Source organism: Acanthisitta chloris, unplaced genomic scaffold (assembly GCF_000695815.1).
Source record: "Acanthisitta chloris isolate BGI_N310 unplaced genomic scaffold, ASM69581v1 scaffold28506, whole genome shotgun sequence".
Classification (NCBI taxonomy): domain Eukaryota; kingdom Metazoa; phylum Chordata; class Aves; order Passeriformes; family Acanthisittidae; genus Acanthisitta; species Acanthisitta chloris.
The window spans coordinates 27,831-42,453 of record NW_008678217.1 but is presented as its reverse complement, the minus strand read 5'-3'; the positions used below and the strand labels follow the sequence as shown (position 1 = coordinate 42,453).

Below are 14,623 nucleotides of genomic sequence, written 5' to 3'. Positions count from 1 at the left end.
GGAAACAAACCCTGCCTAAGCTAAGCTACCAAGAAATAAGGGGGAGAAAGATATGGAAAAAACTAGCCTGGTGGGTAGTGTAGGTGGGGTAATAAGTAACCACAGTAATCATCATCTTCAGTTGTCTTTGAGCATGTCACTTATGTAGAAAGTGGATGAAAGAATGTACATTGCAATGGTGATGGTCTGTCAGAGTAACAGAAAACCTGCAATTATGGGACACTCTTCCAGTCTAAATTCATGAATACTTTACAGCTTAAATTATTCACTGCATAAAAGAAGATATAATTTTTTCCACAATCAGTGTGTTTGCTTCCTTTTCTCTGTTTGAGTTCCTGCTCTCCATTTTCACTTCTCCCTGCTGAATATTGCTTAGCCTTTTCTCTCTCCTAAGTTTGGCAACGTAATGATTAAAATTATGAGCCTCTTTTTGGGAGTTTGATTGACTACAAGATCTCCTTTTCCAGCCTTTCCTCTTTCTAAAGCTTAGGAAAACAAGCATTTTCTTTCTCATAGTGTAGAGAATGAGTTATTGAAAACATTCCAAATCTGCTTGATTTGCATCGAGAGACTCAAACAGGAGCTTCATCTCTCAGCTTATGGTGTTACCAAATATGTAGTTCAGGTATTTTATAGATTTTTGTCAAAAAATCAACTGCAGCTGTTAATTTAATCCTATTTACATAATACTACAATTAAAAAAAATAAATTGCAGGTAACTCATTTTACAGAACAGGATATTCAAAATGAACTTGTGCCATTCTGTCTTTTTTTTCCCCCCCCTCCTCCTATTTTCTCCTTCTTTCATTTTTCTTCAAGTTTGAATACAGCTGGCTGTTTTGCCACCTGAATCATCAAATGTTTTTTGTTAGGACATAAAATTACTTAAAAATGCCATAGGTGAATGGTTCAACTTGCAAAGCCTAAAAATGTAGTTCTGTTGGCAAACCAGGTGAAGTATGTAGAGATCAAGTAATTCAGAGGTGCTTTTGTTTCACAATGTTTTGCACAGATGTGATAAATCTACAAATCCTGAGATAGTACAGTGCTAATTTCAGCAGTGACTGCCTGAAGAGAATTGTTAGGTGCAGTTCTGTTTTAATTTAGTGTTTCTTTACAGAGATTTTGATGGAAACAAAAACCCCAACACTGCAGCAAATTAATAGGAAGTGCATTGGCAGGGTAGATTACAAGGCTGAGTTTTTTTCTTGGCTGAGGCTAACAATACACATTATCCCAAGCTGTAGCATGGGAGGAAATCCTCTTCATTACCCACTTGGTTGTAAACAGCTCAGATGTTACTGTTGCATGTTGTCTGTTTTGTGAAAACGGTTCTTACTTTTCTCTCTTACCAAAATTACCTTTTGTATGAGCAAGGAACAAAAATACTTTCTGGCTCTGAGGCCAAACATGCAGTGCTCACTGAAGAGTTTTCTTAGAAACTGCTGTAGCATTGACTATGTCCTGCAGCTCCTGAGAGCTGTGCCAAGTGTGTGACCAAAACACACAAATTCAGGTGAACAGCCTGAAGTGAAATCACAGTGTGTCCAGCTAGGAAGGGAAAGTTAGTGTCATCAGCAACGACTGTGTTAGGAATAGATTGAGACTGCAGATGAGAAGGTTTCTAGCTGAGGAGTGGAGGGAGTTGAGGAAGTCTTGCCTTGTACCCTAAGTTGTTTGATTACAGAGATGGGTGAGCTCCTGCAGGAGTGTGTGAGCAGGCAGAACTCTTGAAGTTACAGCATTAAATTGGTGAAACAAATGAGTGTGGTGGGATCATAATGTGAGTTTCACAGGCTACTGTAAAGAAAAAACCAAACAAACTAGCAAGGAAGGAAATTTTCTTTCCACCTTGAAACATAATTTCTTTCTTGGACTTGTTTTGCTTTTTAAATTTACTCTTTTTGGGAGGAACTGGAGACTGGCAAGTGCTAGAAACAGGATGCAGGGTGGAATGAGTGGGTGTCTCAGGTGCACATGAATTGTCTTCATGCTGTCTGGTTAACAGATTACCAGGTGTAGTCAGGAAGGATTTCTTTCCTTCATCCCTTGCAAGCAAATCCATATTGCTTGAGAATTGTTTATTCAACAGACTTCCTGCTATTGCTGCCACACTGAGTATTGATGATGCTCTTGACCTCCACTACTCTCCCTCAGGGACATGTTAGACTTAAAGATTCTGTAATTGGTTTGTTGGTGTTGGTTTGTCTTTTGAATAAAGACAAAGCTTTGAGTTGTGCTGTATGGTGTTCAGGGGTGTTTTGATGACCCATTCTCAGTGTCAGTCCATCAGATATGTTTCTTGAGACACAGATAATGAGAAAAGTACTGGGGGAAAAAAGATGGTGTTCAGGGGTGTTTTGATGACCCCTTCTCAGTGTCAGTCCATCAGATATATTTCTTGAGACACAGATAATGAGAAAAATACTGGGGGGAAAAAACTTTCCACCTTGAAACATAATTTCTTTCTTGGACTTGTTTTGCTTTTTAAATTTACTCTTTTTGGGAGGAACTGGAGACTGGCAAGTGCTAGAAACAGGATGCAGGGTGGAATGAGTGGGTGTCTCAGGTGCACATGAATTGTCTTCATGCTGTCTGGTTAACAGATTACCAGGTGTAGTCAGGAAGGATTTCTTTCCTTCATCCCTTGCAAGCAAATCCATATTGCTTGAGAATTGTTTATTCAACAGACTTCCTGCTATTGCTGCCACACTGAGTATTGATGATGCTCTTGACCTCCACTACTCTCCCTCAGGGACATGTTAGACTTAAAGATTCTGTAATTGGTTTGTTGGTGTTGGTTTGTCTTTTGAATAAAGACAAAGCTTTGAGTTGTGCTGTATGGTGTTCAGGGGTGTTTTGATGACCCATTCTCAGTGTCAGTCCATCAGATATGTTTCTTGAGACACAGATAATGAGAAAAGTACTGGGGGAAAAAAGGTATTATTCCTGTCATGTTAGTTAATAAAGGAAGAACTCTGAATTCAGTGTGCTGGTGCTGTGAGGCTGTGTGAAAATTCTTATTTTCTCGTCAGTGTCTGTGGGGTAATTGTATGTCTAAAAAGTAAATCAGCACTTACCCCACAAAATTTTCTTCATCAATGTAGCACTTAAATGACTAATAAATGTATTGTAATTATGCTAAACACGTGCTGAAACCTTTCGATAGACCAAAACCACAATGCAGTCATGAGATTTTGTATGTGCAGTTAGAAGATGCAGTGGCTACCCAGGAGTTTTAAGAAAACTTGCTGTGGCAAGATTTCTTGAGGGCTTCTTAGAAGGTTAGAACTGAGGCTGCTGCTGCCCAAAGTGGGTGCAGTCTCACCCAGCCCTGCCCTGCTCACTGCCAGCTGCTGTCTGCTGTTGGTGTTGGTAATTCTTGCTCAACCCTGGAGGAGTGGGATCAGGGAGCAGGTATTGCTGGAGACCTTAGTTCAGCACAGCACTGACCTGCCAGGCTGCAACTTTGCCAGTGTTCGTGCAACAGAAGCAGCTGGGGTTGGAGGGAGGAACAGACCTTGTCTTTTCATCAGTAATCCTGTCTTAGATCATACTGAGTTATGAAACCACACTCTGCAATCACTGTCTGCTTGGTTGCTCTGCTGGAGGTTTCTTCTTTCACATCCAACAGAACCTGCATGTGCCTGAGTCTGTACTATGCAAAGTCCTTCCTAATGCAGCAACTTCACTGTGCCTGTCCCACTTGGACTCGTGCACTGGCACAAACATCTGCAGTGATCTGGAGGTGCCTACGTAGCAGTGTTGACCCAACACCTTTGCTTATGTCCCAGTTTGCAGTGTAAATCCAATCCACCTTCCTCAGTGTTTGCAAGTGATGTGGAAACTCCTGAGTTGCAGAATCTGCTTGGGTGTGCATTCTGTGTGCCTAGGAATAGCATGGGAAATGGAGGGGCTTGGCTGGAAACATCTGTCATCGTTCAGTGGAATATGCTCCAAATTATCACAGAGCAAGTCAGAGTAGATGCAGAATGTAATCTCGAGTTTGAAGAGTCCCTTGACAGTACACTGCTTGGCTGATAGCAGTGTTTGAGGAGAGCAAATTATTGTTTAAAAAATCAGAAGACTGCTAAGCAGAGCAATACTTGCACATGGAGAAACTGTTACTGTTAATATACCTAAAGTGTGCAATTTTACAGAAACTGGAAACATCAGCTTTATTTTATTCAGGCTTTTTCACCCAAAGCTGGTGGTGATTTTTTTCTCATTTTAAGGATGTAAACAGAATTGTGCAAAGTATAGATTTTGCCTTTTACATATACATGTGTTTATCTATATTCATCCCAGCAGACATCCTGGCAATTTGTTTGGAGGCTTGTGTATGTTCTGGCTTGTTCCTAGGCAACATGTTCCATAGCAATGGGATACAATACAGATTGTCCTATATCCTGGTCCTTTCAGCCTCTCAGCTAATGATACCGTTAGGCTTTATGTGTTTGTTTGAAGTGTTAAGTTTACATTTAGCTATCTCTCCCATCTGGGTTTGCATTTTCTGCTTTCAGTGGGAGTGTTCCTGCTGGAAATGGTTAGTGTGCATCATTACCAGCTTACAGACAAAAGCTTCAAATCACAGTCCTATCATTTAAAGATTTGAGAGCCTGCAGGGTTTTCTCGCAGAATTCTGAAGAGATTATCTGAAATGGCCCTCAGTAGTCTCCTCTCACGTACTTTGTGTGTCACATTTCTAAGCTGAAATGAAAGTGTGACTGAATAATTGCTCAAAAGGAGCTGTTTGCCTTTTCTTAATGTGGATATAGTCTTAGCAGAAAAATCACATACACAAAAAAAGAGCATTATAATGATACAAGTAAGGGGGTTTGATAAAACCAAGCAAAAATAAGTAAAATATTTCCTAAGTGATACCCTGACTTACGTGGAAACTTTGAAACCTGAACCCAGTATAACATACTCATGATTAGATGATGTCTGATTTACTTGACAAGATGAATTACTTTTGTTTAAAAATTGAGATAATTTGTCATACTGTATCACCATCTTCAGATTGTAATTGCATGACTGTAAATGCATTTTGTCTTTGAAATGCTGTACAACTTAGAGTCACTTCCAGCAGATTACAGGTAGCTAAATGTTTTCCTGGTTTTCTCTCCTTCCTTCCATCTCTGACATGCCATACAAATGAAGTGAATGCTGCATTACCAAACCTCTGACTGTGCACAGGAGCAGTGTGTAATGCCAGGTGCAAACTCCATAACCTCCCTGAAATGTGCACCTTGCATCTCACCTGCTCATCCTTTGACTTACAGAACAGTCCATCTACTGTGAGCTGGAAAATTCACCATTTTCCTCAATGAAGCATTTCATGACTTAGAGTCTAATACCTCACACAGAGCTGAGGGAGAAATAATCCCAACTCAGGAGAATGCAGAACCTTTCTCTGGGAAATTAACTTGTGTAAAGTTAGGCTGTTTAGAAAGCTGACACTCCAGAGTCCAAGTGGATGGGGTGAGGTGCAGGTAGCAACTGCTGCTTGGTGCTCCAGTTGTGCAGTTCTGTGAGCTTGGACCAGAGTTGTAATACAAAGCTGATGCTCAGACCACTCACAGCTCACGGAGGAAACCCTCAGTTCTGCTCTAGGGCCACCCTGCTGCTCACACTGGTGTTACTGGGACAGTCCTGATGCCAAAGCACTGGTTATAAATTACTTCCCATGGAGGACACAGAGTTCCTGCAGTGCTTCAGTGCAGTGAGGGATCTGCCCGTGCCCTGTGCTTCAGCCTGCCCATGGCCAAGGCGTTGGCTGCTGGAGCTCTCTGATGGCAGAGAGATGGAAGCAGCTCTGAGTTTCGAGGAAGCAGCCCCGTTCCAGCACTGTCTGTTTCCATGGCAGCCAGCCGAGCAGCCTGCCTGGAGTTTGTGCTCCTGGAAATTTCCAAGGGGGTATGCAGGAATGTTGGACATTGCGTTTGCCCATTTTTACTGAGAGTTTTAAGGGTGTAAATAGCCAATATCCACTGGCATTTAACTTTGGAGTAAATAATGAGATGAGTCCATACAGAGCATTCAAAATCTCTTTGCATTGCTTTTCTCCTTGCTGCCATTTGAAGGAATCGTGTGCTGGATTCCTTCTCTGTGGTGTGGTGTCAGCTGTGTGACTGGGAAATGGCAACAACTGTTTGCTGCTTCCTAGTACCTTCTATAAAAAGACAAAATTAAAACTTGATTTTGAATGAAGAGATACGTAACGAACTGTGTGAGATGTGGAACTGTTAGTGCTGGAACTGTGCACAGTATGTGTTCTGGTTTTTTTTTCAGGACAAGCAGCAGTGGTGAAAGCTTGTCAATCAGCACAGATAGCATTGTTCCTGCAGGACAACTATCCATTTATTTTTGGCCTCTTTACATTCCAGTGCTTGTGATTATATAGTACTACTTTGAGACCTCACTTCCATAGGATACAAATTACAGATTTGTGACAGAAATCACTTGCTCAGCTTTGATAATAGCTGGTTGTTCTAAGTGATGGAATAATACACTTTATTTTCACTCATTCTGCCATTCACACCCAGGATGACATTTCCTGCTCTTCCCAGGGCCTTGTGTCCCTGGAGTGCCTGTTTGTGCCTCTTTCCTGCTCCCAGCCCAGCACACAGCTTTGGCAAGATCCTGAGGAGCTGCTGCTTCTGCTTATTCCTAATTTTTGTGCCCCTTTAGGGCATAGCATAGTGAGCCTGAGCAGTACTTGCTGTCTGCAGACTGACTTTATTGAAGTTACTGCTTTACAGAACTAGTTCTACATAAGTGCATTGGTTAAGAGATAATGACTTCTTTTTGTCCCATCCTCTCCATTCCCTTGCTGAGGGAGCTGTTGGTTCCCTGGTGTGCTAACAGTGGGAGGAACTGTAAGAGCAGGAGCTGCAGCCTCTGGCACTGAGTTTTTCAGCTGGCGAAAAATCTCAGCCTCCAGTGCAGTCACAGGACTTGTGCTGACTTTGGGAGTCAGATAACCAGATGTTCTTATTGTGAGGAGGGATTATGCTTTTTTGTTTTGTCAGTAAGTGTTGAATAAGCTCTCCAAGCTTTAATGATCATTTCATTGACTGAAGAAAACATGTGGAAATTTTGGAATCTTTTCACCTGGTGTTAGAATCATCCACTGACTCAAAACAACAAAGAGCACCCTCCCTTCTCCCTGGGTCAGAACAGGAATTTCACTGACCTCTCTGTGCATGGCTTGTATTCAGAAGCAGCTCACAGACAATTCAGAGTTGCAGTGGTGTGAAGGAGGATTCCTGCCAGATAATGTGAAGTGCAAAATATTTGTACCATCTTTTGGCAGCCAGATTTGCTCAGTGGTGTTAGCACAGCTCTTCATTTGCACACTTGAAATAGGAGGAACAGTACTACTAATATTAATAGTGTATTAACATATCTAAACCTGTGTTGATTTGCCTTTATTTTGGAGGTCACCTTATGTGATGTTATGTAGGTAGCTGCCTGATGTTAAAAGCTTGAAAGTGAGAGGTAAATTATTTGGCTGATAAGCTGATAAGCACAATCTGTTAAACACAGTTTGAGTAAGCACCATTCCCAGGGGAACTCTGCTTTGTGGTACCTGCACCTCTGTGTTTGGAATTCTCCCTTCCCCAGACTCCAGGGTGGTTTGTTTGTTTATCTGTCAATGGTTCTTTACAAACCCAAAAAAATCTCCCTATACTTCAACCTGGATCTTTATTTTTTTGGAAGCTCTATCCTCCAATCTCATCCATCCTTATTAGATTTACTGCATTGTGTTACTGTTCCAGAAATCTCTTGCTGCATGGATTTCTATGTACGTGGTGAGCAAAGTCTGTATGAGCTTTAATAGTGTTAGATTTAATCCAACCTGCATTCTGTTCTAGAGGGTTTCTCACCGAAATAAATGAGCAATTCTTTGCCTAAGGTGTAATTCTCACATCGGTCATCCTGTCTCTGAAGACCATTTCATCCTGTTTTCTGTATTGAAAACTTGGGATTTAGTTTCCATGACTCCCATTTTCCTACCTGGCTGTTCTTGAGCTGCTTTCTCTGAGTCCCCATTTCCTTCTGAGGTTTTCACAACCCTCATTCCTGTTCCTTTATACCACTGCAGGTTCACCTCCAGCAGAAAGATCCCAGTCTGTGTGGGACTTGTTTGTGCTCAGTGGCAGCACTGAGTCCCTCACCAGTGACTGCAGTGTGATCATCTGCTGTGACACACAGACCTGTACACCCAGTGCCACTCATCCAGCCTTTTCTTCCTTGGAAACATCTCTGCCTTCTGCTTTGTCTAACTGTGGGGGCTGAAAGTATTTTAGGTCCTTAGGTCTTTTATTGATACACAAATATTGGCTTTTTCCTTGATGTGTTTGCTTCAGAAAAGCAAAACTTTTTCAGTATTTCGGCACTTAAAAATAATATGTATAGGGTATTTATTCCCATTTACTTTCTGTTTAGAAATTTTCTTTAATAACAAATTCTACTGCTCAGGGGTTTGAAACCTTCTTAATTTTGGAGTTGATGGCAAAAACAAACATCTGGTTTGCATTCAGTTTGGTTTCCGTTTAACCTCTTTGCTCTGGTCAAGTCAAAATCTTGAATTATTATCATCTTATACCATCTTTCTAATGTGAGTCATCTCTGCTTTAGTATTCCCCTGCAGTGCTTCCCTGTTAGTAAGCCCTACAGCCCTACAGGCTGGCCTGTCTTTATTACATAATATAGAAGTTCATGGTATTTATTTAGTAAGGGAATAACTGCATGTTCTGTATTTTTCTATAGCTCTTTTTTTTCCCCCAGTTTTCCCCCAGTTTTTATGACTTTTTTTATGACATCCAGATACAGATGAGAACTTCAGAGTCCTCCTTACTTGCTGTGTGCTGCCCAGTGGGTAGGCAAGCAGCACCATGGGAGATAAAGAATGATTTGTTAGATGTATTTGCTGAAAAATGCTAAGATTTCACCCACAATGTATGTGGTTTCTGTGCAGGGCCAGTCTTACTGTTCTTCTCATCCTTTTGCTCTGGTCTGCTGTGTATTTTGTTAGACTGTGCCTGGGATGGACAGGACTGAAATTTATCATTTTTAAAGGGATTGCACCTTTAGTTTCAAGACTTAACTGAGCTTTCTTGATCTTACAGTTGTAAACAAGAACTTACCAGACTTGTTTGCTTTCCTGTAAAGACACCAGTTAGTGAATTTCTCAGTGCTCTGTGCTGGTGAAGTGGGAAATTCTGAGCAGTAGCCCTGGGGATAGAACCTTATCATAACATTAGGTATTGTATTATGCCTAAAATGCATTTCTGTTGCATTCCTTGAAGGTTTCTGGAGGAGTGGGCCAAGTCTTGGCTTTATTTAGCTCATCTGTGTAATGAAGCTTGTGGATTTGTAAGGTTGGATGCACGTGCATAAACGTGTGTTTGCACAGACTCAGGGTGTTTTGGGGGGTGGGTTAGACCAGCTGACTTGGACACCCACATGGGTTTCTTAGAAAGGTTTGAACTTGCTCTGACTGTCCTGGTTGCTGCACCCTGTGCCCAGCCCAGCCCAGGAGGTGCTGCTGACAGGAGGGGCCAACAGCAGCAGCTGAGCAGGTACAAACTCCAGTTTGCATCTACTGGTAAGAGATATTGTAAGAAGAGGTCACAGCTTCCCTGGAGCCACACAGAGTTAAGGAAGACCAAAAACAATGCACTTGAACTACTGTAAAATAACTTCTTACAGTCCTGGGATACTGTTTGGAAAACACAATGCTCTACTCAAATCAGGTGTTTTCAGGTTTCCAGAGGAACTCGATACATTTTGAATGACTTTTCATCAGTTTACATTCTAGTGTTGTTGCTTTTGCATCTCCCACCTCTGTCCCTTGTGGTTCTTGTGTAAGAACATAGTGAAGTCTGAACAGATCTGCTGTGCCACAGCCCCAAAATGTTTCCTTTAAGCTCTCAATGTTTGTGTGACACAGAAATATAATGTCCTTGTTTTCAGGACTTGCTATTCCCAGTGGTAATGCTTTAGCCAGAGGAGTATCCTTCCTGTGCTGCAGAACAGGAAATAAGCTGGTTCCTTTCGAATTCTGGAAACAATGAACTTTGTCCTTTGCTTAATTTTGTAGAATTACATTCATTTGATGTTTTGGACAATGCATTGGTTTGTTTTGCTTCCTTGTGAAACACAATGGGAACAGCATGGCATAATCATATGTCCATGATAAGCTATCAAGACTTGATTTAAGAATGTCAGTGTTACATCTTTAATGTGGTTTTTTTTCTCTGGACCATCCCTTGCTCAGAAGGTGAATTTTCACATTGGGGTAATAGCTCTCTCAAAGCTCTAAAGCTCTAGTCAAATAGTCAAGGAGCTAATGAGGCATTGTGACAAATTGATACAGAAACAAGGGGAAGGGAACAGTAGAAGAAAGAAAAGAGCTTTTTTTTTTTGCTTTCTATTTTTTTTTTCCTTGGGAACATTTACAAAAGAGCTGTAATCTTTGAAGGTGTAAGGCCTTTGTGTCTGTATCCTCCCCCAGGTGTTGTGGTTCCTGGTGTAGTGTTTGATGTGTGTCACATTGGTTACTCCTACTGCAGTGATAAGAAACAGCATTTCCTGATGTTTGGAGAGAGGATAAGGTCTGTTCCCCATCATGTCACTTTTTTGGTGTTTCCTGGCTGCTCTGCAGTTTCTTGGGAGTATCCTTAAGGAAAACCAATCACATCCAGCATTTCTTCTAAGATGCTCTGCAAACAGAGTTTGTTGCAGCACAGTGAAGTCATGTGAGATGGTTCAGGACATGTCACAAGGCTCTGCAATCATTATGTGTTCAATTCTTGGTATAAACTCTTTTTGCCTCAGAGTTTGCTCGAACCTGTTAAGGAAGAGCAGTGTTACAAGGGGAATAAAACCCCTCTAGATTGAGATGTATCCTTAATACCTCTTCCAAGGCCTAGCTGCTAGAAGTGATGTATGAGAGAGAGTCCCTTTATCAGATGTGACCAGAAAGCAGCAAACTCAGTGTCCGTGGGGATGGGGAGTAATGTCCCAAACTGTGCCAGGAGCAGCTGCTCTGCAGTGGTCCTGTCAGGAAAAGTTTCTAAAGTTGAAACACTTGGTGTCTTTTGAATGTGTTTTTGCACTTTCAGAGGGATAAGTGTTCTTACATAGGAATGAATGTTTTCTTTTGCCAGTACTTCAGCTGAGGCTACAGCAACGCCGGACACGGGAGCAGCTGGTGGACCAGGGCATCATGCCACGTAAGGATGACACTACTCTGTTCATTGTGAGCTGCATGGAGAAAATGAGGAAGATAAGCATTTCTGTGAGATTTGTTAAAAGGAACTTTAGCATTTGAAAAGACTTGTGGAACCCTAAATGAGCACACAGCAAATCTGTCACACCTACCTCGGGTTTCAGGTGAAGTGAAAACCTTCAGCCATAGAAATATCAAAATCATGTCAAGTTATGATAACAGCCCAGTGTGTGCTGGTGAATTCCAGCTTGAAAGCACAGGATCTTGAAACTAATCTGTTCCTGAAGGTTTTGGAGTGTGCCCCAGAGCTCTGATTGCTTTGCTAAGCATCTTCACCTCCCCAGGTGTGCAGTGCTGGTTACCTGCAGGCCAGAGCAGTGAGCTCCTCTTGAGTGAGACCTGGAAAAAACTTCAAAACTGTCAGAAAGTGGTAAAGGCTGTTAAAGATTTTGGTTCATGCTGTCTCATTTCTGCCAGGAGTGTGGCAAATCAGAAGGATTTTGCCTGCTGCCATTTCAACAAGTCAGCTGAGGTGAAGCACTCTGCAACTTTTGTAATTTCTAGCTGAACAGTGTTTGTTACTCTCTTTGGCTATTAGCAGCTAATCATCATTCTCTTGTCTAATCTGAACTTTTAAGGCCTCCACAAATTTTTTTCAAAAAATCAACATGAATAGTTCTTAGGGGACAGTGTAGTTCTCTCCAATAACACAAGTATGATGTACAGACAGGCAGTAAATACAGTGGAATCAATGAAAGAGTATTTTGACATTCTGAATCTTAGCTCATAGAATTTCTGCTGTGGAACAGTTTTGGTAAATAAACAGTGCTGTACACAGTGAAAAGCTTGACTGTTACATGGTGATACCTGTTAAAATCAAATATCCCATCATTCTATATAGGAGTATTGCTCATCTTTGCTAAATGTAGGTGAAAACAAGTAGCATGAAGCACATGTGAGGCTGTCAGGGGCAGGCAGGACTCGGTGGTATTAGACATCTTACACACTGGTTGGGGTATTTCTTTTGGAAATCTCTTCCTGTCAGTTTAACTCTTACTCTTCCTTGACAGCTTTGAAAAGTCCAGCTGCATTCCATGAGCAGATCAAGAGCCTGGAGCGAGCCAGGGTAAACCACTTCTGTTAACTTGTGGTTGGATAGTCAGGTGTATGGGAGGCTAAATTCTCTGCATGGAAAAATTGCCATTGCAGTAATAATGTGAGCTTTTATCTTGGAAGGACTCGTTAAAATAAAAGTGTCAGATCTGAGAGGGTTTGAACTGCCCTCAGCCTTCACACATCAAGGTGGGGGGACAAACATGGGCATAATGTAACAGAAGTTAAGGACAGGGTACTTGGGTAAACTGTGCTGCTGCAGTATTTCTGTACCAAATCTATACTGTCGTGAGTTTGTGGTGGTGTGGGATCAAATCCAGAAACATTCCCAACAGAAATTCATTAGCACTACTTAACTCATAGGGAAACCAAACGAACCAAAATGAACTCAGTGCCCAGTTCTGACAGTGATGTCTGTCACCTGAATGAAACTGCAAACAGCCAGTGCTTGCACAGAGGTGATTTATTAAAGTGCTCTGATTTTTCTAGTAAGCAGCACTTAATGCTATTTCCTCCCTTCTTTCTAGACTGAGAATTTTTTGAAGCACAAGATTCGCAGCAGGCCGGATCGCTCTGAGCTGGTCAGAATGCACATCCTGGAAGGTATGTGCCCCTCTCAGGAGGGGCCTGTTGTGCACTCACTACACTCCCACCTGAATTATTCCTAAAGGTTTATATGCTGTTATTTCTCTACTTCTGCAGTGTTATTACAGCCTGTATGCTGATCCTGTATGCTAACAATACACCTGTGGCAGGGCAGGTGTTCCCAGCAGTGTCCTTGTTTGCTGTTGCACATTGCTCTTGTTCTGAAATGGTCATTATGCTGTGGGGTATGTCCATGGAGTCTTGATATTGCCCTAAAATGACCTGGCAGCCTTGTGCTTCTGCTGCCCCAAGGGCCCTCAGTGAGGGCTGTTCTGCCCTGTGGGTCCCAGTGTTGCTCAGGTCATTGGAACAAGTCTCTGTATGAACAGGGATGCCAGTGTTGCTCAGGTCATTGGAACAAGAGTCTCTGTATGAACAGGGATATACTGCTGTGTTTTACCACAGGCTTAGCAAGTACAGAAATTACCAAGTGATCATAATCCAAGTGAATTTAATAGCCATTAGTTTTCAAAAAAAAAGTCAGAGCAGAATATTTCAATCAGTGTCTCCTCGTAGAGACCTTTGCAGAGCCTTCACTCCAGGCCACTCAGATGAAACTGAAGAGAGCTCGACTGGCAGATGACCTGAACGAGAAGATTGCTCAGAGACCTGGTCCTATGGAACTGGTGGAAAAAAATATTCTTCCTGTAGACTCCAGCGTTAAGGAAGCTATTATAGGCAAGTAGAAATCCCACAGCTTCTCCTGGTTCTCTGCATGCATTGTGGAAAAGAGTCATGTAACTCTTGAGGGTAAAGCTCACTAGAAGAAAACACAGGCTAAGTTTATTACTACTGATTTTTTTCATTCCCAAACTCTGTCATCATTTTATTTTTATCTGGGACTTTGGTTACAAATGCATCATTGGACTATAATAGTCTTTGAAAAAAACTTATTTCTTATCAGAAATGGTGATAAAATAATCAAACATCTGTGGCCATTCCTCAGCCTGTTGGAGGTGTCTGTGCCTTCCACATCTGTTGGTTACACCTTTTAGTCACTTGCTGAAACACTTTGCTCTGTGCTTGGTTCTGTGGATCCCTTGAGGATAACTTACATTGCTGTCAGTATACTGAAAACACAAGGAATACTTAGGTACATGTCAGACTGTGCTGAAACCTGATCATTTGTCAGATATTGGCAAATTCTGCCATGAATGTCTAAGGTTAATTTGTGCAACTGAAAAAAAGCAAAACTTTGTTTGTTTCTTTGTAAACATTGTAGCAGTTGGACAAGAGAATTATCCTCAAGCTTTGGATGATTTTTCCTTCGATGAAGACAGCAGTGATGCTTTGTCACCAGATCAGCCTGCCAGCCAAGAATCCCAGGGCTCAGCAGCTTCTCCTGGTGAGCCAAAAGCAAGTGACTCACCATCACCTGTAACCCCAAACGCTGCTACGTCGACACAGGTACAGCTTTGAAATGGGAAAACATTCACAGTGTGTTTTCTGACCTGGCACCACAGACATGAGGGTTCACTCGGGGTCACCATGTGCTGCTGCCAAGGGGTGTCTGTGCTCTGTTGGGGAGTGCACAGACTGCAGCTCTCCCTGGCTCAGAGAATTCCCACAGACTGTAGTGAAGCCATAAATCCTCTGAAGTTCATTGTGAGCCATGGAAGAGCT

At 42.0% G+C, this 14,623-nt stretch overlaps 1 protein-coding gene across 1 annotated transcript in view; it reads left to right on the top strand.

Moving 5' to 3' along the window:
* Positions 1 to 14,623, top strand: part of MKL2 (MKL/myocardin-like 2) — a 31,199-nt gene that overhangs the window by 1,765 nt on the left and 14,811 nt on the right. Inside the window, exons 2-6 of the mRNA XM_009076787.1 lie at positions 11,181 to 11,246; positions 12,313 to 12,368; positions 12,883 to 12,958; positions 13,517 to 13,678; positions 14,223 to 14,407. Of these exons, the coding sequence (XP_009075035.1) occupies positions 11,181 to 11,246; positions 12,313 to 12,368; positions 12,883 to 12,958; positions 13,517 to 13,678; positions 14,223 to 14,407 (545 nt within the window). The remainder of the gene's footprint in view (positions 1 to 11,180; positions 11,247 to 12,312; positions 12,369 to 12,882; positions 12,959 to 13,516; positions 13,679 to 14,222; positions 14,408 to 14,623) is intronic.